Source organism: Meriones unguiculatus, chromosome 3 (genome assembly GCF_030254825.1).
Source record: "Meriones unguiculatus strain TT.TT164.6M chromosome 3, Bangor_MerUng_6.1, whole genome shotgun sequence".
Classification (NCBI taxonomy): Eukaryota; Metazoa; Chordata; class Mammalia; order Rodentia; family Muridae; genus Meriones; species Meriones unguiculatus.
In genome coordinates, this window is record NC_083351.1 from 2,119,986 (window position 1) to 2,146,573 (window position 26,588).

The 26,588-nt window shown below is 51.6% G+C and overlaps 2 protein-coding genes across 6 annotated transcripts in view; one reads left to right on the plus strand and one right to left on the minus strand.

Annotated features, from left to right (window-relative positions):
- Window positions 1–12,492, minus strand: part of Cep104 (centrosomal protein 104) — a 34,953-nt gene extending 22,461 nt beyond the window's left edge. For 2 of the 3 annotated variants that reach the window (XM_021655187.2, XM_021655164.2), the window contains exons 1-9: window positions 12,049–12,492; window positions 8,287–8,437; window positions 6,215–6,388; window positions 5,781–5,919; window positions 4,548–4,610; window positions 4,182–4,267; window positions 2,658–2,826; window positions 2,201–2,359; window positions 1,246–1,473 (exon numbers count right to left, since the gene is read on the minus strand). In XM_021655187.2, the coding sequence (XP_021510862.1) occupies window positions 1,246–1,473; window positions 2,201–2,359; window positions 2,658–2,826; window positions 4,182–4,267; window positions 4,548–4,610; window positions 5,781–5,919; window positions 6,215–6,388; window positions 8,287–8,399 (1,131 nt within the window). In that variant the 5' untranslated portion in view covers window positions 8,400–8,437; window positions 12,049–12,492. The remainder of the gene's footprint in view (window positions 1–1,245; window positions 1,474–2,200; window positions 2,360–2,657; window positions 2,827–4,181; window positions 4,268–4,547; window positions 4,611–5,780; window positions 5,920–6,214; window positions 6,389–8,286; window positions 8,438–12,048) is intronic. The other variant, XM_021655171.2, reaches the window with a different exon arrangement.
- A 92-nt stretch (window positions 12,493–12,584) lies between these two features.
- Dffb (DNA fragmentation factor subunit beta) overlaps window positions 12,585–26,588 on the plus strand; it is a 146,458-nt gene continuing 132,454 nt past the window's right edge. For 2 of the 3 annotated variants that reach the window (XM_060378961.1, XM_060378960.1), the window contains exons 1-7: window positions 12,585–12,807; window positions 12,986–13,112; window positions 14,552–14,740; window positions 16,510–16,589; window positions 18,919–19,089; window positions 20,084–20,184; window positions 24,098–24,360. In XM_060378961.1, the coding sequence (XP_060234944.1) occupies window positions 12,685–12,807; window positions 12,986–13,112; window positions 14,552–14,740; window positions 16,510–16,589; window positions 18,919–19,089; window positions 20,084–20,184; window positions 24,098–24,326 (1,020 nt within the window). In that variant the 5' untranslated portion in view covers window positions 12,585–12,684 and the 3' untranslated portion in view covers window positions 24,327–24,360. Of the gene's footprint in view, window positions 12,808–12,985; window positions 13,113–14,551; window positions 14,741–16,509; window positions 16,590–18,918; window positions 19,090–20,083; window positions 20,185–24,097; window positions 25,379–26,588 lie in introns of those variants that run through there. The other variant, XM_021655145.2, reaches the window with a different exon arrangement.

The following is a 26,588-nucleotide window of genomic DNA, read 5'->3' on the forward strand; positions in this document are numbered from 1 at the left end:
AACAATCTTCCTCTGGGGTGCTCCTTGGTGAGGTGGCTGCCACGCCAGTCTGTAGTCCTCCAGGACCTAACTCACCAGGCAGTGTTCTTGGAGCCCACATGGCAGTGAGGACCGACCTCTTGTCCTCACTGCCTTGTCCAGTCAGACAAAGGCAAAGAGTGAAAAAGGTGAGTACACAGTAGTGAGCGCAGAGAGGGAGCACTCCTGACTGAATACACACACAGTGACAACTCCTAACACTCACTAAGACATCAAGGTGAGTGCACACCTGTGACAGTAAGTTTCTCAAAGTCTGAAATAGGACGTGTGAATCCTGAGGCGACATGGAACACTAGGCTGCAGAGGCATTGCTACCCTAGGCTGACACACGAGCACAGTGGCCCTTCTGTTTGACAATGACGTGCCCTGACAGGCCTGGTGGGGCCAGTCAGCACAGGGATCTCCTCTGTTCTTGCTGCTGCTTCACAGGCTGGTGTGTGGCTGAAGTTGATCTAGTTGGACTGAAGTGAGGACCCTTGGAAAAATTTTCTCCTGTGACAGTAGGCAGTCTAGGGAGACAAGGAGCTGGAGAGTCAAGTGACAGCAAGGATCAGGTTTCTGATGATGCTATTGAGTTCCTGAGTCAAACCAATCCTGAAACCACAGGACCTACTGTGTTCCTTGTTAGCACAGTCAGTCACCAGCTGGCCACGGGTTTCCTGTCATAATGCTCTTTTAAAAGGCATGGTGAGCGTGGATGACGACTGAGGCGCTATCTGGAAAGTATGCCTAGGGGAATTTCCCCATTTATTTTGAGAAAGGATCTCACTCTATAGCCTTGTATGTCCTGCTATGTACCATTTAGTCCAAGCTGCACTGGCAGGAATCCTGCCTCAACTTTTTCAGAGCTTCAGGTATGAGCGTTTTATACATGCTCTCTTATTCCTTAAAGCAATGCTTGATACCACACACACATCAATGCTTGCATATATTTTCTTACAGAGAAACCAGGGGCTCAAAGGATAGACTTTGTGAGACCACAGATGATGGGGCAGACCCAGGGCTACATGTGTGTCTCTCATGAGGTGTGGCCAGCGGGTTATTGCTACCTCTTGCTCTGTTCTAGCCAGTATTCCAGCTCCCTTCTGGAAGCAGGGAGGGCTGGCTCTGTGGAAGGTATGTACCTGTGCTTTGAGGTCAGTACCCAGGACAAGCCAGTACTTCAAGTGATGCTGTTGACCAGCACAGTGGAGAGGAATGACTTACATGGCTCCTTGGGGCAGCGCCTGCCGCGGGCGGGGACTGGTCCACTGCTAAATGCTGAGGAGAAGATGCTAAGGCATATGCCAAGGGCTTTTCCTGGAGGCTAGGACTAGCAAATGTATCTTCTGCCACCAGCTCTTCTGTCTTCGGGAGTGAGGATACTGCCTTCCAGTGCTGGGGACTGCTGGGAGACGCAAGGGGCTGGAGGGGCAAAGCCAAAGGCCTCTGCATCTGGGGAAAAGAAGGGACAAAGGGCCATGAGTATTGCAGAGCATCTGACCAAAGGGAGCTGTATTGAGAGAGGGCTCCAGCATGCCAAGCACTGGGAAAAGCTCATGAACGCACATGGCCACTCTAAGTCCCAGGACAATGGCATCTCCTCAGCCTTCTCTCCCTTGATTACAGTTCACACTACAGGGCAGACCCACATTCCTACTCAGCACGGGTGCTTGTGCATGTTTTACAAACACATCTGTGCTGGAAGTACAAGTGTAGGCATGGGCGTTTGGGCAGGACTCTGGGTTCAGAGCTGGTCAGGTGCTTCCGCATAGTACAAACAGGCAGAGCTGGCAGGCAGGGTCTGCCCAAGAAGTCACACTGGAGCTCCCACTGGCCGGAAGGCAGCCATCAGCACCAGTCTGAGACTGCAGCCTGGACACAGCACCCAGACCTCTCCCTCACCTGCACTTTGCAGGGAGCCCCCCACCCCCACACGCATGGACGTGTGGTGCAGGCTCCACACCCCACACAACATGGAGACCAGGGCGGAGGGCTTCCTGGGGAGTGGCAGTGTTGATCTTCCCGACCCTGGGCTTCTGGTCCTGTATGTGACCTCTAGAGGATCCCACCACAGCAGAAGCCTGCTCACTGACATACTCGGAGGACCTGCTTTAGCCCACACCCTCACAGAGCAGGTCTCTGATCAGCCCTTCTCTCCCTCCCTGTGGCCCATTCTGACCTCTGGCTCGGCCTGCAGGAGGCCATGCAGCTCCAGCTGTTCATACACCTGGGCACGGTAGCGTGCCATCTGCTGCTTCTTTTCCTTGGCCAGGTCATAGTCTTCCTTCTCCACCGCACAGCGCTTCTCTACCTCATAGCGCCCTAGGCGCTCACCGACCTGCAGCACACAAGGTGGACATCTGCCCTCACAGGACAAGTGTGGGTGGGAGGGGTCTGTGCTGCGTGCTGCCTCAGCACCTGCTACGCAGGATCCCCACGCAGGCCAAGACAGCCCAACCCCCAGAGGAGCAGTGAGCCTCCGCTCCAGCTTCACCTTCAAGGGGCTCACTACCCCAACTCTACCTGCCCAGGACTCTAGCTGCAGGTGTGTTTCTCAGCCATTAGGAACCTTCTCCTGAGGAGGTGGAGAGGAGGGCTACCCTAGGCAGATGAGGGTACGTTCTCAGAAGCTGTACCTTCTGTAAGTCAGCAATTGCTTGCTTCAGTTTCTTTGCATGGTCATAGCGCTCCTTCTTGACAGCTTCCCGTTTCCTTTCATCCAGCCTGCGGATGATCTGTGCAACCTCAGGGTCTTGGTACATGTCAAAGGCCAAGTCATCAAGTGGAGAGAAATAGTCAGGTCTCCTGAGGACAGAGATGACCTTCATGTCAGGGGAGCCAAGCGCTCATGCGGAACAGTCAAGAAAGGCTCCAGCACTGCTCACAGCGTCTCCTATGTGAGGGAGGAGACTCAGAGAGGCTGGCCAGGCTGCAGCCGTGAGCTCTCTAGGGTTCCCACTCCTGGTGCCTCACTGAGAAGCATGTCAGGCCAAGCCCCAGACATACTCAGCATCCATGACCTGTCTGTGACTATCACTGTTATTCTTAAGTTTTACAGCATGGCAGTAAATAACTTTATTCTGGGGCTACAAAGCGCAGCAATTACACATGCCTGACCACACCACACAGACTTAGGGGAGCAGCCTCTGGGTCTTACATCTAGTACATCAGCTGCATGAAGTGAGCCAAATAAAGCTGTGACTTGGGTATTTTACAGAGGGGGAAAGTTTATATAAATATTTGTCACTAAGAATTTAGCTGGAAAACTTGAATGATAATAAGTTCAAATGGGACTTGGGCATATACCATATTTAAAAATCCCCAGGTCCTTTCTGCCACTTCCCCACCCTTTAATCAGGCCCTTTTCCCACCAGCCCAGGGACTGTGATGGAAGCTGCAGCAGTTCTGAACCCTTCTCTCCAGTAATGTAAGGGTTGATAGTACACATTAACTGTCAGCACTCTGTTTGCAAGTCTATGCTTTGCCATGATGTCCCAGAAATCACCACAAATATTTTTTAAAACTTCACACACACACACACACACACACACACACACACACACACACAAGTTGCATGGTGCCATAGTTAGAATTTGTAGGGCAGGTACACACCCACTCTTCCACAGTACCCCAGGAACAAGTCAGGTTCTCACAATGAATTTCAGCACTGCCACAGGCTGCCTCTGCCCTCTCAGAATCCCGGGGGCCAAGCACAGCTGCCCCCCCACTGAAGATGGAAGCTCTGCTGGAGCAACTGTGTGCTATAGCTGCTCTGTAGGCTCAGACTTTGGGGAGGGCAGAGACCAAGGTGTGGCCATCAGGAAGAAGCTGCCCAGTGGTGATACAGCTGAGGGTACTCCTGGCTCCCTGTAGCAAGGCTTGAGAGCTGAGGCATGGTGGAAAATTGCATCACTGTTCTGGGTCTAGGTGTTAGACCTAGGCTAACACCTGAACACACAGAGCTGAAGCATCTCTGAGTGGCACTGAGTAGGTGTGCGAGATACAGTAACGTTAACCTTTGCACAGACACAAGACAGCCCAACCAATGCCTCATCTGCTCTCAGCTGACCCAAGCTTCATCTAGACCTGGACTGTGCAATCCTTTGGGATGACTGAGGAGTTATGAAGTATCTTGTGGAGGAACGGGGGAGGATTCTTACCCAGCAAAAGTTCCTTCTAAGGCTGGGTCCTCAGGATTGTGGGGACTGTGGCCCAGGTAATGGTCAATCAGCTTCTCCCTAGAGGTCTTTGGGAACAAAATACCTTCTTAGACTCTCAGCAAACAAAGAACAAAACAAGTCTTAATTTTACAACTGTTTAATAGAGTGGTGCCAACAAGGCTCAGTGGCCCCAGCCTTCTGGATGAGCAGCTAAAATTCTTAAGGAAAATGGCTGCTAAATCATCTGACAGTCATTCCCTAGTTGTATGAGGCCTTCTGAATTGATATATTTGTGATGAGAATAAATGATCCCCCCCATCATAGAAATTCTTTTTATTTCTTTAGTGATGAAACTCCCATACTTACAATATTGCTTTCATCACCAAAATCTGCAGGGTCTCCAATGATATTTATTGCAACCAAAGCCACCTAAGAAATAGTTAAAGCAGCAGGAATTAAGTCTGAAATGTTTGAAATGTCTTAAGCCTGTTAGCCAACTCCTCCCTGTGGTGGGGTCAGTGATGTTCACGACTGGGAGGGGCTCGACAGATTAACAGAAGTACTGTTCTAATGCTCAACCAAGTGGCTTTGATCCTAGGCTTCCAAAACAATAGTCGCTGACCTAGAGCTTTAACTGGGTCTCCCAGGAGCCAGCACTCAAGGAAAAGTGCAGAAGTCCACATCCACTGTTCTCCAGAAAAAAGGAAAGAAGAGACACTACATTAACCCAGCTAACGCAGGTGCTGAGTTCCACCTCTCACCCTCTTTACCACCATCATTGTGACTCAGGTTCCTAACCTGTTCCTACTGGTAGACACATGCAGATGGGGTGGAAGGAGACAAAAAGATTAGAAACCATCCTTCCAGTTTCCCATGAGGCCATGCTACAATGGGCCTCATGAGATATCTCACAAATCATTTGCTTGTTACCTGTCTGTCAGCTTGTTGCTACTCCTCTTGGAGAGACAGCGGGTGGTATAAATGTGCACACAATATGGTTTTAGAGATGCCTGATCTCCTTTTCCAGGGTGGGAAGGGGTCCTGGAGATTGAACTCAGCCTTTGAGTAAGCTGGGTAAGCAATCTACTACTGAGCTACACCCCAGCCCCGATTTCTAGTTCTAAAGAAAGAAAAGGCAGCAGTGCGGCTTCAGCAGTTGGAGTGGACTGTGCTGCTGGACCAACCGCTGGCAAGCTGCTTTCATGGGCACTGGCCTCAGACAGAGGCGTCCTCTGGACCATGCTGCCAAAACAACCAACCGCGAGTCACATACGCTTTCAGCAAACGTCAACAGGGAGCGGGAACAGTCAAGCTACTACACACAAGTGACACGAAAACCTCCAGGAAGCTTTTCGTACTTTTTTGTCTGAGTCTGGTACAGTCACAGAGGCTCTTGTATGCCCCGTGATCATGTGCCCAGAGTTGACATGGGAGAGCCTGGCTTCAGAGAGCAGCAGACACTCCTGTGAGAGCACCCTAACTATGTACATACGCGACACCTGAGCAATCCTCTCACAGAACTTGGGGTGAGGGGCTGTAGAGGGTGGGGTGTGTGCTGTGGTGTCAGGGCAGAGCCTCAAGCACACACACAAGTCTCACCTGATTATATATGTTGTACTTGTTGGCGTGGTTTTGGTGAAAAATCAGCTTAAGAAACTGTCCCACGGCATCCACATAAACAGACTTGAGTTCCCGGGCTTTGCAGCCTGTCTTTTCATTATCACAGAGAGAGACATATCTGAAAGGAAAGCCATGACTGAAGTGCTGGTGACAAAGCAGTCTGTCCCACACCCATGAACCCCACAGGACTTGAACTAAAAACCTAGGGACTTTCCGGGATCAGGCTCCAACTGATGCTCCTGAGAAAAGCTTTCCACCTGAGATACAGCCATGGCTGAACCCCACATATGTGGGGACGCTGCTTGTTAAGCATATGAACTCTTAGGTGTATTAAGAAGACCACAAAGGGCCAAGAGGAGCAATCCATGAAGCCGTCACGCTCAGTGTCACTACACACTGCATTTCCCTCTTACCCCAGCCTGCGGAAGCGCTCTGCTTGGTAGGGCACCAAGTAGTCAGGCAAGCTTTCACTGATGTAGAACTCGACCTTGCTGGAGATCATGTACTGGTGAGCAAGCAACTGTAGTTTCCTTATTCGACACCTCTCCACCATCTGGAGAACAATCTCTTGTGGAAACTGGCAGAATCTGAAAGCAAATGCAATTCTGGGTTTCTGAGCAATGCCTGCAGTCGTCCTGTCTGCTGCTTCCGGGCAGGGGAGTGTGAGATGCAGCCGGATGTGGGGTGGCCTGTACTTGACTAGAAGACTGTGTGTCTTCCTCCCTTCTAAAGCCTGGACTAAGGCAAACTGGCTCTGCCTAAGCTGCAGACCTAACCTCAGGCTGTTTAGACGAATGGCTCATGTGGAACCTCAAGCTGGTATGATAACTGACTATTCTTATTGGGCTGTTCAGGCAGACCAGGGTTCCCACAGGAGCCGGAGGTCTTAAGGGAAGCTCCTGCTGGCAGGACGCCAGGCTGTCAAAGTGCAGGAGGTGACTTCTGGGTGTGCTCAGTGCTGCAGGGGCTCAGGACCTACACATTGTATGAGCTCCAAGTAAGACTTGGCTAGAGCATCAAGGAGCCCACACAGCAAGGCATGGCCATGACTCAGCAGTACAGTATGTTAAAAGGACAGTACCGACAGACATTAGCTGGCAGGCATTGTGGCACGAGGAACAAAGGAAAGGCCCCTCCTTTCACAGGTATCGTGCCTGGTAACCTGCGGTGTCTGTGTGTGCATGCATGTGTTGTCTTGCAGGCTCAGAAAACCCATTCCTAGGTGAGGACCCTATGTGGCTGTTCAAGAGCGGAGCCATCCTCCAAACTGGGCGGGGCAGAGTTAGCCTGGGCACCACTAACACCTCAGCCGGTTCTCTGCCATCTACAACTCAGGCTACAGGCTTTCCCACTGTACTACATCCCAAGCCTCCCATCCTTACAACACATACGGATGGGCAGATGGCTCTGAATAACACCGGCTCAGTGGGTGAAGGGGACTGCTGCCACCCTGAGTTTGATCCCTGGGGTCCTCAGGGTGAGAGGAAAGAACTGAGTCCCACAATGGACCTCTGGTCTCCACACATATGCAGTGACACATGCATGGACGTAAACACAATATTAAAAAAAAAAAATCTGGAAACTGAGCCTGGTGTGCAGGCTCAAGCTGCCAGCACATGCCACACTCCAGGGAGTCTCTTGCTCTGGAGATTTTAAGTGTGGATCCCAGGCTCTGAGGAAGATGGGGCAGGAACGTCCCCATCCTATGCCCATCCCCAGCAGCACCCTAAGCATGCTTTCTGTAGCCCATTTTGGTGACAATTTGTCTGAGGATACGTGTCTCCTGGCCAGGGTACATCCCCTTTCCTTCAGTGTCCTCTGGAAGCATGTTACTAAAATGAGTGAGTTCTGACCTTGAAGAAACACTACGCAATAACAAAAGCACCTTGCCAGTGTGATTGCGCAGTTACCCCTACAAAGGAAGCCTGTGTGTCTATTTAAGAACCTTCATGGAGTTCCAGAGCAGACGTAGCTAATGCTGAAGATCTCTGCAGAGGGATGTGCAGAAGGGAGAGAGTGGAAGCTTCACCCTTTGCAGCTGGATGGAGGCAGGAGACCACTGAAATGAGGAGCTTGGGAGGAAAGTGGGAGTGGCTGGGGTCATGGGGCTGCCCTGGCCTTTCCAGTGGCACCTGGATTGGTAGGTATTTTAGGGGATAGCATGCCTTGTGTGTGTGTGACAGGAAGCTCAGCACCTACAGCCCAGCAAATGCTGCTCTAACCCATCTGTTTTAATTCTGTCCCTCAGAGCTCAGGCACAGAGGGGAGGGGGTCCTGCTTGTTGGATCCACGAGGAAAAACACACTTTAATTTTAATGATTTAATTTATTTGTCACTGAAATATACTATAAAGCTGACTGGAAATGCATTTCATGCTTCAGATATGAGGTAAGCCTGCCATGTATTCAGACTCAGAGATGAGCTCTTAGCCTGCCCCTTAGCCCAGCCTTACTCTGGTGACCCCTGCCCCTCAGCTCAGCCTTACTTTGGTGACCTCCACCCACTGACAGTTGGAGCGTGGATCATCAGTTCCCGGGCACTGAAGCCATCTTCATGTCCAGAAGAGCTGACCACTACAAATCCAATCTTGTGGGGCATTCTGCACAGCGGGCTGTTCAGAAGAGCAGGGAAGAGTTCTGTGAAGGGATTCAACTAGGTCAGATGCAGTGCTAGCTCATGCCATGCAGGGAACGCCACAGAGTACTAGACCCACCACTCTGAAAAGGTTAGTTCATCTGCAGAACTTTTTTTTTTTTTAATAAATGGATGTTCTAATTCTACTTAATGCACCATTTAAAATATTTTGATGTTCCCAAAAGTCTGACCTGTGCTACAGGCTGAATTACATCCTTACTGATGAATAGTCCCTGCCTTTGCTGCACATGAATGTGACCTTACAGGGGTCCCTGCAGATGTGATAAATTAATGTCACCCTACTTGGAGGACTCAATGTGGCGGGTGTAATTTCAAGAAAAGAAAAGGATCTTGGGGGTGGGCACCACAGAGGTATAGTGGTTTCCCAGCATACAGAAGACCAAGTGTGGGCTGCCTCTCCAGAAACACACACACACACACACACTCCAGTAAACATAGCCACAGACACACATAGGGAAGAGGCTACATACTAACAGAAACTGGAACCATAAGAAGCTAGAAAGGGAAGAAGGACCCGGACCTCAGAGCTGCTTTTGCCCCTGCTGCCACTTTGATGCAGCCCTCTAGCTCTGAAATTAATTTCTGTTTTCTATGTCATCCAGTTTGTGATAGATACCCTCATGGCAAAACCAAAGCTATTGGTAGGGTACCAAGCACCCTTCTGCATTATCGAGGAGACTGACAACTATTAATGAACATGGAGGAGCAGCCTGATTAGTATAGTGATAACTGCCTGTGGCACTTTGCAGCCCTAAAGAAAGCAGTTCTCTTAGATGCACCAGGGCAGAAGTGGGCAGTCGGGCCCAGAGCCTGACTCAGGACATGTTAAAGTGTTATCTGAGAACAGGCTGGGCCAGGGTCATCTGCTGGCTCTCAGATTCTGAGTGTGTGGAAAACCTCCCAGAGATGGCTAATAGGCACTTTGCTGGCTTTCCTCCCCTCCCCCTGAACCTAGACAATCAAGCCGGGAAAGGATGGGCTCTAACCAGACAGAAATTTTAGATTTAGCCCTCAGTGGAGGCATGGGGGCAGGCCCTGCCCCACGCCACCCGTGTGCTAGTGAAGGAAGAGTAGCACGCTTATTCTAACAGAAAGTCTGCTGGAAGTCAAGCTGCCAAGCTGAGGGGGACATGGCCAAGCTTGGGGGAGCTTGAGAAGGAAAAACTGGCTGAATGACTCTTTCAATGTAGTTGTTTTCAGGGAACTCACCTGTATCCTAGCTCAACCACTGTTATTTGGATGATGTAATGCTGCGCTGTCTATTTTGCTGCTTGGCATCCCGCTCTCCATGTTGAAAAATAGCACAGAGTGAGATTTGCTCTAGTGACTCTGCTGGGGCCAGCTACTGCTGGCTGGGGCCTGCTGGCACTTTCCCAGGCTGGGACCGCCCGAGTTCCACACCCCTGCACAGCGAGGTTCACGAACGGGAACGCACATTTCCCGGAAGTAACTGGTAACACTCAAATGCAGGGCTGTCTGTAGAGGCTGCAGCAAGGAGCTCTCTCCCCACCGACCCTTAGCACTACAGCCCAGGGCTGCCAAGGCTCCCCGCAGAGGAGGCGGTGGCCAAGCTGAGCTAACCCTGGGTAGTAGCATGGCCAGTGAGCAACACACAGGCCCTCAGATGTGACCACAGCCTAAAATGCCTATGGCCTCATGGCTACTTCTCAGCCACCAAGCCAATCAAATATCTGCTAAGCAAGCCAGCTGTTGGTGAAGTAAATCATCAGAAGAAAAAAGCACTCCTAATACAGGACAAAGAAGTCCACTGGACGTTTCTTGGAATAAGTTACGTCACTGAAATGCTTGGTATAGTGTCATATCCACACTATCCCACGGGGAACCTGGCTCATGCAAACATGTTTGATGTATAATCTAAAGCTTTTTCTTACTTTCACCAGATTTGAAAAAGACCATTCAAGACTCAATGTCTGTGTGGTGTTTGCTAGGGTGTTTTTGTTTGTTTTGTTTTGTTGTTGGAATGTATGTAGTAAATTATTACTTAGAACGGCAAGTCACTGTTAAAGATGCTACCCCACCCCGCAAGTTTCCTGTGGCTGTCACAGCAGAGTGGAGGAAACTGACCCAGAAAGCAAATGGGAGCAGAACATAAGCATGGCTGGGAGAGTTAATATGCTTCTCGTTTGGCCACATTCCTAGGTCACTCAGGTCTTGAGTTCAGAGCTAACACTCCCCTCAGTCACTACACTTCCCCTCAGCACTCATGGGGCAGCATGGTATAAAGTCTTACTGGATTCAGCCCTTCTTCTCTATCTCTATTCGAGACAGATACAACTGCCTGCTTGACCTATGTTCCTGCCAGACAAACATTCTTTAAATCTAACTTCGGTCACCTCTATCCAGGTCTTAATTCTAAAACCCTAGGTGGCCTCCATCTAGAAATTAAAGTGCTAACTGTATCCCGACACCTTGTTTCCCCATTCTCATTTCTCGTCTTGACTTTTTGTTTCTATTTTTGAGAGAGGTTCTCATTTAGAGCCCTGACTGGCCTAGAACTTGGTATGTACTCTAGACCTGCTTCAAACTCACAGAGATCCTCCTGCCTCAGCATCTCAGGTACTAGGATTAGGCATGTGACACTATGTCAGGCTATGACTTAAATTCTAGAGAACAGCCAAATTTAATGAATACTTAAAGGTATATCCTTGGTTTTGACTTCTCCAATTCTTTGATCACCCTCAAGAGGCTGGCCTATGCCAGGTGTGGTAGCAAATACCTTTAATCCCAGCACTTGGAAGGAGGATCTATGTGAGTTTGAGGACAGCACAGTCTATGTAGTAGTTCTAGGACTACATAGTGAGACTGTCTTAAAAAACAAAAGCAAAAACAAAAACAAACAAACAAACAAAAAACAAAACAAAACAAAAGACCAGGCCTGGCTACCTTGACACAGTTGTGCTCAAACGGCTCTGAGTCCGTCTTAACCAGCACCCTCTGTGGAGCACAGAGACTTAAGAACAGAATGTTAAAGGCAGATAAAGTGTATCCCCAATAAAACCAGGACAAATAACTGATACTGAGGACCCTGAGGCAAGAGTGCTGTGGGGGTAGTGTAGCCAAAAACCGCCAGGGCCTGAATACGGACATCTGCAAAGGCATTCATTCTTCAGACCATACACGGCAGGAGACCTTCCTAGTCCTTTCCTTTGCACAAACCCACCACAGACACATCCGGATCTGTGCAGTGCTGGGCTACAAGCTGTTCGACGGAGGTGGGTAATGTCCAGCCAGCAGTGTCAGGTGACATTTAACCTAGCGTTACTTACAAACTGTACCAAAGCCAAAACTTCTATTTTTGGTTGTGAGCCTACGATTTAAAGCCGTCTTTCCAGCCCTAACCCAAACTCAATGTAGCAACTTCCAAACATTTTGTTACAAGGAAATGAAAAGTGTTTCCAGTTTTCTTTTCAAGACAACGGAAATGTTAACAATATTAAGTAGGATTTGGGAACAATTAATCTTAAGGACTGAAAGCGCTTTAGAGAATCTTAAAGATTAAGAAGCATGCCAAGCCAACCCCAACTAACAACCTCCCCTCCCCACAAACAACTCGGATCGACGTGTAGCCTACCCGGGGCCAGAGCTACCGCCTTTAAGTCTCGTGGTAACTGGTCTTGTTCAGCAACGCATCCAGAAGAAGACAAGGTGAGGCTCGAACCCAATTCCTTTAGTCTCGACACTAATGCCGAGATGTGGTGCCGGAGGCCTCCGGCCGGCACCGGCCGCGTCCCTCCAAGGCCAGGTGTCAGGGAGCCTCCGCCCCGGGCGCCTGCTGAGGACCGAGGCCGCGCGGGGTCACAGAGCGTCGCGGAGAAGAGCAGGAGGGACACTGCGATCCCGGGCTCCGTTACCTTCGGAGGGACCTGGGTCCAGCCGCCCCCAGCCCGGGTAGCTGAGGGGAGGGCAGCGGAGGAGCAGCCCGGGCTGCCTCTGCCCAGCGCCCGGGCCGCAGCTGCGCTCCCATGGCAACCAGGCCGGCCCGCGCTGTTCGCCTGTGCTTCCGCCCGGCGGCGCCTGCGCGCGCAGCCACAGCGAGCGGAATCCGGCTGGGGACCGGTCCCACACCCGGACGTTTCGGGCTGCACGTCCGTAGGTAGAGAAAAGCGTTCCGGGTCGCGCTTGCGCATCACAGTTCCGAGAGGGAGTGTTGCGGAGGCTCAGTCACTCTCTTCCCGTGCCAGCAGAGACCGCTGGTAGCAGCCCTGCAATGTGCGCGGTGCTCAGCCAACCCAAGAGCGTCAAGTTGCGAGCCCTACACAGCGCGTGCAAGTTCGGCGTGGCGGCCCGGAGCTGCCAAGAGCTACTGCGCAAGGGCTGCGTCCGCTTCCAGGTGGCCTGGGGATTCGGGGTGGGCACTGCTGGCCGGGAACCCTGGCTACCACCCGCACGGTTTCCCTCCCCTTGAATGGGCTTGGATGGGCGCTGGTCTCCTGCAGTCAGGTGGTACCCTGAGCTGGCTGTCTGGAGGCCAGGACTGTTGCGGGACAAGGTTTTCTTCCTGTCCTCAGCTCCCGATCCCTGGTTCCCGGTTGTGCCTGTACGAAGATGGCACGGAGGTGACCGACGATTCCTTTTCGACCCTCCCTAAGGACACCGAGCTCCTGCTGCTCACCGCTGGCCAGACCTGGCAAGGCTGTGAGTAGGAACACTTTGGAGATGGGAGGGACCTACCCGGTTTAAGGCCGGGTCCAGGGGCCCAGGGGCCCAGGCAGGAACCTAGTAGATCAGGTCAGGGACGCCGAAATTCTCAAAAGCTTTTGCTGAAGGACTCTATTTTCAGTGGGTTTTCATTTTGCAACTGCCAAGAGCTAGGGGAAAGAATTGAGGGAAAGTGCTGCTGGGCTGGGCAGGGCAGGGCAGGGGAGAGGAGGGCTCACCCTTTCTCAGGGCTGTTCTTTGACAGATGAGTACTGAAACACTGTTAGGGATCATGGTTTTCATTCAAGCTATTCTAGGTAGGTGTATGATGACAGCTCTTTGCGGCCTTAATCTGAATTTCCCCGGTGGCTAATGGGATTGGATATCATCTTCCTATGTTTTTATTTGCCACCTGCAGGCACTCTTTGGTGAAGTTATTCTTCATGTCTTTCGTGTTTCTTAATCGAATTTTTAAAGCTGTTTAAGTATTTACTCCATCCCACAGAATATCCTGGTTATGAGTTCGGTGTCAGATAATATGGTTTTCAAATATTTCCTGTTATGTGGCTTTTCATTCTCTTTTTTGGAACTGAGCTCCAACCAGCTGAGCTAACTGGCCTTGCTCTTTTAATGATTTTTAGTAGAGCAGAAGGTTCAGATTTTGGGGGGCCAGGGGGAGGACAAGGTTACATGTAGCTGAGGCTGGCCTTAAATTCATTCTGTCCTAAGGCTGGACTAAAACTTCTGATTCCCCTGCCTACTGATTCTTTTTCCTATTGCTGGTATTCTAGGCATGCGGCCCCAGCGTCACAGGCTTACTTTGATGGCATCCAGATTGTCATTTTCTTCACTGTGCATTTACACTGTCCAGGAACCTCTTGGCAAGTCCTCCCTCCCGGGGTTTTCTCCTGCATTTTCTGCATCTCTTGCTATAATCACAGAGCCTTACTTCTTCAGCCTGCTAACACAGTGGATCTCACAGTGGATTTTGATTATGAAACAGACTTGCAGCCTCACTTGGCTGTGGTCTGTGCTCTTTAAGTCTTACTGAATTCTGTTTGTTTCTGTTAGGTTAAGTTCCTTAGTAGAATACACTTGGTGTTTAGCTGTTGGAGAAAGGTCACTGTAGGCACTTGTGGGAAGGCTCCCATGGAAAGTTGGGAAAGGGGCTAGAAGTCCTGAAATGGCCAAAGGAAATGGCCAAAGGAGGTGAGTTGGTTTGAAGGAGAGAAGGCCAGAAGAAGAGCAAGTGTGCCAGGGTAGTGCTTTTCTAGACTGGAGGTGCCCAGAAGCATGGAGTTGGTAATGTCAGCCCAGTGGAGGTGTCAGCCCAGGGCCTGGGTTGGTGACACCGAGCCTTGACCTCTGGCAGGCTCTGGGTTGTGTGGAGCCAGAACAGCACCAATGCTTTTCTGTTTGCCTCCCGCTGGTGGCAGATGTGAGCGACATCACACGCTTCCTCAGCGTGTTTAATGAGCCACATGCTGGGGTCATCCAGGCTGCACAGCAGCTGTTGTCAGACGAGCAGGCCCCGCTGAGGCAGAAGCTATTGGCTGACCTTCTGCATCATGTGAGTCAGAACATCACTGCTGAGACCCGGGAGCAGGACCCATCCTGGTTTGAAGGTAAGTCCGGGTAGCCATGGTGGCCAGGGTGTCTGGGGAAGGCAGAGAAAGGCCTCTTTGGAGCAGAGACTTAGGAGGATATCTGTCTATTTCAGATCCTAGTGCTTCTCAGTCATGGCTGGACAGGCCTCTGGAGTGAGTGATAACAAAATGTGTCTGTGGGAAGGCATCCGTCCAGGATCATGGTACAAGCAGTGTCCTGGAAGCCTGGAAATAGCCTTTAAAAGTTAATTTTTTAAAACATTCTTCTATAAATCATGACAAAATGCACGGAACATGTAATTTACCACCTCACCATTTGAGGGAGAGGGAGAGGAGGAGGATAGCCCTGGGTATCTAACTTCAAGAATACCATTCACCTCCCTAGATCCAGGGTCACGTTGGCTGGAGCCTGACAGTTAGGCTAGACGAACTGGCCAGAAAACTTCGGGGGTCTCTCCCATATACTTGTCATCCCTAGGCCATTTAAAGTACCTGATGCAATGTAATCCCAGGAAAGTAGTACTTGGTTGATCACTAAGGAGTATAAGAGAAAACAGTCTGTAAGGGACTGATGGCTCAGTGGGCAGTGAGCATGAGAAAGGCCTAAGCATGAGGTACATCCCAAGCACCCATGTCCAATCCAGGTGTGGTAGCACATGTCTAACCTCAGTGTTGGGGGACAGAGTCAGGCAGACCCTTGGGGTTCACTAGTCAGCCAGTGTAGCCTAAACGGTGAGCTCCAGGCTTAGTGAGAGAGCCTGTCTCAAGAAATAAGGATGGAGAGTGATGGAGGAAGGTGACCAGTGGTGACCTCTGCCCTTTGCATGCATGGACGAGGGTACCTGCACAACACGCACACACTTGTTGCACATTCCTATATGCCATATGCAGACACACAAATTTAAATCATTTAAAACAGAGAACAAACTACATACTTAGTTCAGATCTAAGGGGTTTTGTTTTGTTATTTTTGAGACAAGAGTTTCTGGGTGTTGCCCTAGCATTTCTGGAACTTGCTTTGTAGACCAGGCTGGTCTCAATCTCAGAGATCCACCTGTCTCTACCTCCCGAGTGCTTGGATTAAACGCGTGTGCCACCATGCTTGGCCAGATGTAAGCTTTTTAAATTGTTAAGGACTGTGGCGGGGTGAATTTGTTGTATAGCAGTCTGATGGTGTGAAATTAGTGGCACTCAGCATGTTCAAGCACCTTTACCTTGCCCTGTTGTCATCACTGGCGTTTGCTCTTAGAGCCCATTTCATCTTGCACATGCATGTTCTGTGGCCCTGCAGCCCAACCCCTTCCCTCTCTCCAGTTTCCAGCTGAATAAATTGGACACCTTCACATGTGAGAGTGCGCTCACACAGTGCTTGTCCCACTGCTCATCTCACGCAGCATGCTGCCCTTCATGCCATCTGGGGGTGGCCAGTGTTAGAATGCCCTGCCTTTTAATAGTATCATCCTATTGTACAGATGGAACATACTTTGTCCATTTATCTGCTGGTGAGCACTTGGGTTGGTCACCTGATGGAGTTAACCTGAGTAATTAAGATCTGAGGGTTTGAGGGCCAGCCAAGCAGAAATGTCTTTGCCGTGTTTGAGATGCCTCAAAACAGTTCTCCCAGATGGAGAGCATGCGCACCGCTGTGGGGTAGCTCTGCAGGTGATGCGGGCTCTGGGACCCTCCTCCTGGGCCCTCTCTGGTCTTCTTGGCTCCTGAGCTGTGTGGGATACAAACCAAGCGGTCACAGTCTGCCTGTGGATTCCAGGGAGTCATCTTTCTTGCAGGTTTGGAGTCTCGATTCAGGAATAAGTCTGGCTACCTAAGATATAGCTGTGAGAGCCGAATCCGGGGTTACCTGAGAGAGGTAAGGCCATGTTAGGTCATGCTGTGAGTGTTCAGCACAGGATGGACTAGTTGGTGGGCTTGCCAGCCCTCTCCTGCTGCGTATCAGTAAGGCTGTGACTAAGTCGGCAGAAGGCGTGTGCACCAGAGTAGACCTTCCTGTCTCATGCATCTGTTCTCTTCTGCACTTTAGCCTCTGCTCTCATTGTCCAGCAGGCGTTAGGACCTGTGTGAGCTGTCGGAGGCAGCAGCCTCAGCCTTTGCTCTTGCCCCCTTCTGTTTGGCAGGGATCCTGTTGTTTCAGAGCAACACCAGCTGGAGTCTTGTGCAGCTGGTCTGTTCTGATGCGAATTTAACTCCATTATGAATAAGTGTCCTGTGTCTCCTCCATAGTCCTGATGACATCTTCGTAATTTGGTGGTAGTATTTTTCCAACGCTTTGTTTCTCCCCCTCTGGGCACGGCGCAGTCCTTTGACCTTGGAACAGCGGAGCACAGGACTGAAGACCCCTTCTGCTTTGGGAGCTTTGTAGATACACCCTGAGTGGCTGCTGGGCCTCAGCTCTGGCTCTTGAGTAGACCAAGTCCTTCGTTGGGAAGAGCGGCCAGTGGCTCTAGTGCAGCTACTCCTGGCCTGAACTCCAGAAGGAGGCTGTCCTTGATGCCCTGATGCGCCCCCTCTTCCTGGCTTCCTCTCAGTGAAGACATGATGTCAGTGAGGTGCACAGTGGAAGGGAACCCTCTGTGGTCAGTGGGACCTGCCCAGACTGAGGCTACGAGGCGCCCATCACGGAGGAGCGGTTCTCCAGGTGAGCCCTCGTGCCTTTCTGCACTGGGCTCCACATCTTCTTTCATCTAGACAGATGAGCACTGGATGGGTAGCTTTGGGACAGCAGCTTGGCGCTTGGGGACCCTTTTCTCCCTGCTCTCCTCTTAGGCATATTTGTTAGCAGAAGCTCAGGTAACTGCATAGTAGTTGGACAGTGGCGGAGGCCTGGGCTTTTCCGTCTGCCTGTCCATTACAGTGTGTCACCTTGAGCGTCTTGGCCGCTTTCTTCTTCATTCGCTTCCTCCACCTGCGTCTTCTGGTGCTGTTTGTTGTATAGCTTGAGCTAAGTGTTAGCATCTGTGGGGAAAAACCTGTTTTTCATGTGTGTTCACAGAGCCCCCCGCTGTGTTGAATTCCCCCATCCCTCCATTTCCCATGGTTATGGAGGACCTGCCTGACCAGCTGGGTTGAAGTCCTGACCACCTTGGCTGTGCTCTTGTCACTGTGGACACTGCCTGCCTGCTTTGGGCCTTCTGGGCTCTCAGGCTGTGTCTCTGCTGGGTGTGCTCCAGAACTTCCTTCCTAGGCTGCTGTGACCCTGCCCTGTACTCACCTGCCTGTCTGCCATCCTCCCTGCAGGAGTGAGGTCTGCAGGGTCACTGTGGCGGACAGTGGGAACAGTGGTAACAGTGGTGTGCCCCGTCTGACTGCTCTGCCCTGGTTTCTCCTGGGTGGCAGTAACCAGCCCTGGGTAGACAGGAGGGCCTAGAGCTTCACAGAGCTTGAGTTTGCTGGACTATGACCAAAGCTTGGCAGGTGCCAGCAAAGCCAGGGTGGCCAGGCAGCTGGGACAGCAGGTGTGGGTTCCCCCCACCCCAGGCTCTGTTTGTTTTTAAACCTTTCACCGTCCTCCTCTCTCCCAAAGTAGTCAGCTTGGTTTTCATTGTCTGCTCATTTTCATGTGAGGCTCCTCATTGATTGGCACATAGAATGTGCTGCAGGGCACTGAAGGGGCTGTGTGCTACCTCTGTGCCTCTGTACCCAGCTTCAGCCACTCGGGGGCGTGGCTGCTAGGATCTGGTGGCTCGTGTTGTGAACTTGAGGTAGCCTTGTTGACTGCCCCGCATGATGCTTTGACTGGTCCTGATTCTCACCCTCAGGTGCAGGCACTGGAGCCCCTTTGTCACTGCCGCTCACCTGAGCAGAGGGGACACTGCTCTTGCTGACTTATGTGATCTTGATGTTTTTTCTCAGACTGGATCTTGCTATGGAGACCAAGCTAGCCTTTTTGACTCTCCTACTTCAGCCTCCCAAGTGCAGGGATTACAGGTGTGGACCACTCCGCCTGGACTGATCTTGTTTCATTTTCCCAGCTGATGGGTAGTATGGTCGACTCCATTTCGTGGGCCCAGAGTGGATTCCTCGGCTGTGACAGTTGAGCAGTGGTCAGACCCTCTGACTAGGACAGGGCTGGGGCACGTTCCTGACGAGCACTGCATGACATAGGTTGTAGGAATGCAGGCATTAGGGCCCGGGCAGGGCCTGGGCTCAGGCTCAGTGATGCCCCTGGCTCACTCTTGCAGGTGAGCGCTTACACCTCTGTGGTGGATGCCGAAGCTCGAGAAGAGTACGTGCGGGTCCTTAGCTCTATGAGCCAGAAGCTCAAGTCCATGCAGTACAATGGCAGCTATTTCGACAGAGGTGCTGAGGCCAGCAGCCGCCTCTGTACTCCAGAAGGCTGGTTTTCCTGCCAGGTAAGCTTTGTGCCCTCTGTACTGGGCTGCTAAGAGTGAGAGGCAGGGGGGACATTCAGCTGCTGGCCTAAGAGGAGATGCTGGTGTTGCTCACGGTCAAAGTGCAGAAGGAAGTTGGGGTGGGGGTGTGAAGCTGCTGGGGTGTTAGGATGTGGTCCATAGGAGCACAGGAACATGCTGGGAACAACAGGTCTGCTCTTATGTGGACCTGAAGAGGTACCTAGGAAAGGGTGATATCTCTAGTAATGGATAGAAATGCCTTCAGCGTTTGGAAACTCAGAATATAAGATCAGGGGTAATAGAATGTCAGGGGTAGGATCCCAAAGACAGAGTATTAAAAACATTTTTATTTTATGCATATGGGTGTTTTGCTTGTGTGTATTTCTGTGTGCATGTGTGCCTGTGGAGGCTGGAAGAGGGCGTCGGGTCCCCTGGAACTGAAGGCACAGATGGTTATGAGCCACATGTGGTTCTGGGAGTCAAACCCAGGTCCTCTAGAATAGCCAGTGTTCTTAACCCTCTCCAGCCCTCAAAGAGAGAATTTTCAGTCTCAGCTGAGTAGCAACCAGTTTCGTTTTTTGAAGATGAGGTCTTCCTCATCATGTGGTTGCGCCTAGACTAGGCTGATTTAATATTTGATTTTGTGGATGTGTGTGTGATGTTTCTGTGTGAGAGTGTGCACATGCCACAGCATGGGTCTGGGCAGAGGACAACCATCCCTGGCTTCCCCACGGGCCCCAGGGATCAAACCTGGTTCTCAGGCTTGTGTGGCAAGTGCTTCTTCCTACTAAGCCACCTCCCTAGCCTGACTCTCCAGACCCTCCTGCCTTTGCCTCTTAGTGCTGGGGATACCGGTGTTGCCACCGCGCCTGGGTCCAGTGTCTGTTCATGAGCTGAACTCTCGGGGCCGGCTCCTTAGCAAGCTTGCTGGCTGGGAGGACAGTGATACCGTTCCTCACTCCTGCCTTTCTAACCCTGCCCTTGGTCACCTCAGGGCCCCTTTGACCTGGAGAGCTGTCTTTCCAAGCACTCCATCAACCCCTATGGCAACAGGGAGAGCCGGATCGTCTTCAGCACCTGGAACCTGGATCATATGTGAGTGTCTGTCACCCAGATTCAAGTTCACTAACCAGAACTGACCCACGTCTGGTTGGGATGCTGTCCCTGCTCAGACATCTCAGGTCTGGACATCACAGCTGTGCGGTTCAGGCCCAGGGACAGACCCTCACATGCTTCATGGAGGGGCTTCTGGACAGATGCTGCTGTCCTACCAGCTGTCAGTGCCTGATGTGAAGCTGTCCCTCTGCCCTTCAGCCCCCATCTATGTGTGGGTTGTTCTGGTGGCCTGGCTCTTCATGGCCCAGTGTCAGGCCCCAAGAGGCTGCACACTGTGTGTTTAGCTCAGAGATGACGGCTCTAGGGCTGTGGTGTGGGAGGTCAGGGCCAGCAGGATGGTTTCACAGCTGGGCAAGCTGCAGCCTCTTCTGATGAACCAGGGCAGGGCAGTGACGTGTTTCTGTGGCTGCAATACTCTCCTGACTGTAACTTCCCTTGACCTTGTTTTATGAAGGCAGGGGGCCTAAGTACCTCCAAGTACTGCTAAGTACTCCAAGTACTCCTAAGTACCTGACTCTTGGAATCAAAATTATTAAAAGTATATAAAAAGTGAGTTATGGTTGAGGGACCCCTTATCCCTCTATACTCAGTGCCCCTTCCCTGTTGCCAGGGAAACCACTGTCCTGAACTCTGCCTCTTGTATACCTTTCCCAGGATACATGAGTGCTGCCTGCTCCTCTCTGGTTCTGCAGCACTCTGTCCATCTACACGCCCAGGTGGACAGCGCAGACTTCCCTGTGTGCAGACTCTAGCTTCACGTCTGTCTGCCCGCTGGGTGCCGGTGACACTTGGGTGCTCTGAGAGGAAACACCAGTCCCCAGTTCCATGCAGACTGTCTGATCTGTGGGCTGGGTGTACCCACAGCTCATGAGGAATGAACACATAGACCCGCCCAGCATCAGGAGGGGTCTGGTGCACGTCCGAGATGAGAAAGACTGCCATGGTTCTCCAGTCTCTCTGGGGAGATGAGAGCTATGGGCCCCTTTGGAGAATTTGCAGCCTTCTACACACGTGTGAGCTGCTTCGTGCCCTCGCCACCACTGTGTCACTGTGCCTCTGCGTCTTCCTGTCTGAGGCGAGCGCCCATTTTGCTGCTCTTGTTTGCTTCCTGTTTCCTGGGAAGGCTGTGGCCTCTTTGTGGCTCTCTGCCATTCCTGGCTTTCATGCTGCTTCGCTTGCTCATTGTCCTCTTGTCTTGGGCACTAACATTGTTGCTGTGTTTTTGGCACACTTCTGATATCACACACCCTGACCAGACAGGGCGGCTGTGGTAAGCCCTAGAAGACTAGGCCCTCTTCTCAGGGTCTGACCTGCTGTGTTCAGCGCTCTAGCTGCAGGCCCAAGTGTGCAGGACTCTGAGACTCCGCCATTCCTCTGCAGGTGCAGGGTCGTCTTCCCCTGCCTTCGCCCTGTGCTTAACTGCTTAACCGCGGTGACTTTTGCTTTTGTTTTTCTTTCTACTTTCTGCTCCTTTTGTAGTTTCTCCTGTTCTCTAGTTTGTCTCTTCTGTGCTTTAACATACCCTCAAGGCTACACGTGTCCAGCTGCCCCTGACTTTAGTGTTTTGAGGTCAGTGTGAACTGAGTGTTCTGATGTGTTAGTCTTTGGCAGCTCCTGCGGCTCCCAGGGCTGTTCTGTCCCTTCATGTCATTCTGCTCATCCTTTTGTGCTCTGGCACCTGTGAGAGGCTGAGCCTCTCTATGCCTACTGTTCGTGGCCTCATCTTTCCCTCGGCTGGGTTTCCGTTGCCGTCAGGCGATGTCTCTTGTTGGCATGCTGGCTGCCTTTTGTCTTGTCTAGCCGAGACTGTCCTGCACTGGTCTGTTGTCCCAGTGTGTGGACATTCAGTATCTATTCCATATTTTGTAGCATGAATAAGTGGGTTTGAATTAACCTCAGTTGCTGTTTGCTGTAGTACCTGTTTGCCTGGTCTCTTTGTGCATTCTGGACCCGCCCTCTTCTAAGGCTGGTTTTTTTTTTTTTTTTTTTTTCATGGTCAGCACCTACTTGTGCCACCTGCTTCTCCTCACTGCCTCCTGAGTCTCCCTGGTCCTGCTGTGGCTGGGCTAATGAGTGGGCCTAGTGCTTCTGTAAGGAGGCTCTGCAGGTGAACTCCCTCTCTTCTACAACAGGGGGAGTGCAGAGTGGCTGTCTCACACTCAGTCTGCCATGACAGGTGTCTAGGTCCCTTTGCACTTCCCGTGAGGGAGGCTGAGGACACAGTTTCCTGCATCCCATGGGAGCTGCTGTCAGTCAGCATTCCGCCTTTCCAGTGGAGACTGGTTTGGTTCCCTTAACTGAAAGTGATGTACACCCAGGGCAGACCTCTGTTTTTGGTTCTGCTGGGGCTTGTCTTCCGTCCTGGAGAGTTCTGATTCTCTTCTGCAGTCTCCTGGATTCCCGTGGGCCTGCTGGGACCTCCTTGCCATTCACCCTCTTTATTTACACTGGCTCTGCTTGCATGTTCTGGATCAGTGTTGCTGTTCTGGGGTAACTTCCTTCTGTGGACTCAATTGTGGCTCCTCCCACCGCAGACACACAATGAAACTGTCACCCAGTGAGACCGTGTCTGGAGATAGCTCCTCTGAGAGAGACAGCTAAGGTAAAATGACGTCATAGGGAGCAGACTAGCCCACTGAGCACAGATGTTCCTGTGAGCGAGAGAGCGTGTTCGTGTTCTCAGTGCTATATGAGGACAAGCCAGGAAGTGGACCCTGACCAGAGCAGACCACTGTGCAAGGGCTTGGGCCTCCAGGCTTCAGGGCTTGATCAGATAAACTTGAGGTGGTGGTTGCTCCCACTCTGCTGCTTTGGCCACTGTTTTGGGCCTGAGTCTCTCTTTGGTGGTCACTCTTCTGTTGATGACAAAGTGTCTCTGCAGAGCAGACTTGCATTTGCTCCCTGTAGATGTCCCGGTCTCTGTGGCTCTGAAGTAACATGACTTTGTTTTTGCTTGCCATTTCTGTACCACGCTGGTCATACATATGTGGGTCACATGCCTGTGGGAGATACAGGCTTGGGGGTCCTTGGGCACCTGTGTAAAGTGGTACAAACAGGAGTCACCAGGGACTGAGAGGTAGTTGCACATGGTGAGTGCTGGGCTCCGCTGAGTAGCCATGTGAGGGCCGTGGCCTGGCCTTCTTGTATTCTTTTCAGTGTGTTAAGCAGTGCCCACTATTGGAGTTTGCAAAGTAAGACAAGCAGCACTGCCTGCAAAGGGCCCTGCCACACTGATTGTGCCCACGGCCCATCAGGGATGGCAGCGTCACCATCTGCCAAGTGGTGTCGGGATCCTCTGCTGACTCATCTTTGAGTCCTGTCCATTTTACTGCTGCTGGGCTGCTCGAAGCTTAGGCTCCTCAGGAATGCTCAAGGTCCTCACACCTGCTCTTGGGGTTTCTCTTGTGACAAATCACCGAACAAAAGCAAGTTGGGGAGGAAAGGGTTTAAGCTTAGTCCATCACGAAAGGGTCAGGACAGTAACTCAAGGCAGGGACTGATGCGGAGACCGTGGAGGAGCACTGTTTGCTGGTTTGCTCTGTCTGCTTTTTATACAGCCCAGGACCAGCAGCCCAGGGGTGGCACTGCCCACAGTGGGCTGGGCCCTCCCACCTCAATCATTAATCAAGAAAATGCTTCACAGACTTGCACACACACCAATCTGATAAAGGCAGTTTGTTTTGTTTTGTTTTTTTTCAATTTTTCAATTGAGGCTCCCTCTTCCTTTATGACCCCAGCTTGTGTCAAGTTGACAAAAACCCAGTCAGGACAGCAGGGGTGTCTGCTATGGTCGGCACTGTGCTGTGAGCAGCTGAGGCTGATGGGAGAGTGCACAGCACCCTGTGGCATGTGGCCCTGACAGCAGATGGGTTGTCTCCCCCTGCCTTGGCAGAATCGAGAAGAAGCGTACCGTGGTGCCCACGCTGGCCGAAGCGGTCCAGGACGGGAGGGAGGTGAACTGGGAGTACTTCTACAGCCTGCTCTTCACTGCTGAGAACCTGAAGCTGGTGCACATTGCCTGCCACAAGAAGACCACACACAAGCTGCAGTGTGACCACAGGAGGATCTACCAGCCCCAGACTGGACCCAAGAGGAAGCGGCCTGCTCGGAAGCGCCAGTGACTCGTGCTATGCCGTCTTCGCAGTGACTACAGTGGTGAGGGGGCTTTGTTTTGTCACTCTAGAAGGTTCTAGAAAGGTCCTTAGCAGTCTTTCCAACAGATCTTCCCAGTGCTTCCCCAGCCTCTGGCAGCCCCTCGTGTAGAGGACAGTGCTGGGTGCTCACTGGGTTCTGTGGCAGGGTCTTCACACTCATGACCCAGGGCTGAATGTGCCCACTGTGGTGTGGGGGAGGGTGCTGGTTTGTGCTCAGCTTTTATGGCCTCCATTTCCACTGCAAATGGCAGCTCTGACTACATTCCTCTGAAAGAAATGGTGCTTCTGGGGTAAATGTTTGCATTTTATAACGAACGTGCAGGACGCTCTCTGCTGAGCTGTTTAAAATGGCAGAAGGTGGGAAGCCTTCCAGATGTCTCCTGGTGGGAACAGCTGACTGTGGCCATGTGAAACTGCTGTGTTTAATGCGTTAAATAATGGCTGTCATGAATTTCATAACTCAACACTGATAAATGTATGCACAATTGGAGCAGGTTTAAGCTTTTATGTGTAGAAATGGGAAGCTGTGAAATGCACAGATGGCTTACCTATGAGGAGAATGACCTTGAATTGGTGATCCTCCTGCCTCATCCCTAGAGCTGGGATTACAGGTGTGTACCACCACAGCTGGTGTTTGCTTTTGTAAAGTTGTCGTCTTGTGCCCAGAGACAGTCTGAGGAGCTGCCGTAGTGTGAAAGCAGCAGTCCTGGGGGGTTCTGCAGGGATGGGATTGGTCACCAGGTACCAATCTCCTACAGCACCTGTTTTATAGTACTTGATTTCCTTTCCCGAGGCCGGGTCTCACTGTGTGGCTCTGGCTGGTCTGGGGCTCACTGTATAGATCAGGCTGGCCTGGACCTCAGAGTTCTGCCTCTGACTCCTGAGTGCTGGGATTAAAGGTGTGTGCTACCACGCCCAGCCTGAGTTTATTTTGGAAATTAGCATTTTACATGTTCTTTAATGTTTGGATTTATACATGTGCCATGTAATCAGAAAAACAATAAAGTGTTTAAGAAATAGACATGTCAAGAAAATTGGAACGTACTGAGGAAGATGGGGCGAAGAGATACAAGCAGCCAGAAGTTGAACAGTTGTCCTGGGTGAGTCCATCTTCACAGAAACAGCCGGATGCTGCCTCAGTCTAGCCAGGTGGAGCTTGTGGAGGACCTGGCAGCTTTTTTTTACAGTCCTGGGCCACACAGTCACAGTGTACCGCCTTCTGTTTCTCTGCCTTTCCCAAACAGCCTGGGACATGCAGAGTCACTTTCCTACCAGGACTGTTGCCAGGACTGGGCTCTCTGAAGTTTGACTTTTGTTATGTGTGTGTCTGAGTCTGTGTTAGTGTACCACGTGTATGCTGGTACCAGTGGTTGGTCGGGTCGGATCCCCTGGAACTGGCATTGCAGGGGTTGTAAGCCGTTGTGTGGGTGCTAGACCCCAGTCTGGGTCCTCTGCAAGAGGGGCAAGTGCCTTAGAAGCTGAGGCCTCTTTCCAGCCCTGAGTGCGACACGTGTGGCCTTCTGTCACCCACATCCCTGCCATCGTGCCTAGGGGTGGACTGCTTTGCACCCCGCCCGAGTCTCCGTTTTCTCCAGTAGGCGGGATGCAGAACACTGCTGCAGCTCTGAGTGGAAGCCAGAAGCTGGCCTAGGTGGGACATGCTTTGCCTGCTTCTGGGCCCTCCGCTGGTCAGAGCATGGAGTAGTGGGTGCAGATGAGAAGTATCATGGATACGAATTGTCACCCAAACCCCCAGACTCCAAGATAGTGTAGGGGGTGAACCTCCGAAAAAAAAAGCAAACTAAAAAGTATGAAATGACCTGGATTCATTGTGCTGTCGACAGTCAGTGAAAGACAGCAGAGGCCTGGGACCCAGCAAATGTAGGGAGTGTGAGCTGCACAAGCCAGAGGGCGGTGAGCGAAGGGTTTAGACGCCAGACTGCTCTGAGCTACTGCCAGCTAGCGTGACAGCTGGGCATTCCCAAGCAAGGCAGCTAGGAACACTTCTCCTTAAACCTGGGAGTCCAGGGAAGGGCCTGTCCTCAAGACACTCCTGCAGGAGACAGCGCCCGGTGCCTACTAGGTGCATTCTGTATGCTCCAGGCCCTCGGCCCATTTGACCTGTGTGGAGTGGAAACAACAGGTCTTCTGCAAGGAGCCAGGCGGCTGGCCTCCAAAATATCCAGGGCCTGACCGGCTGACTCCCATTGTCTTGGGAGTGACCGGACT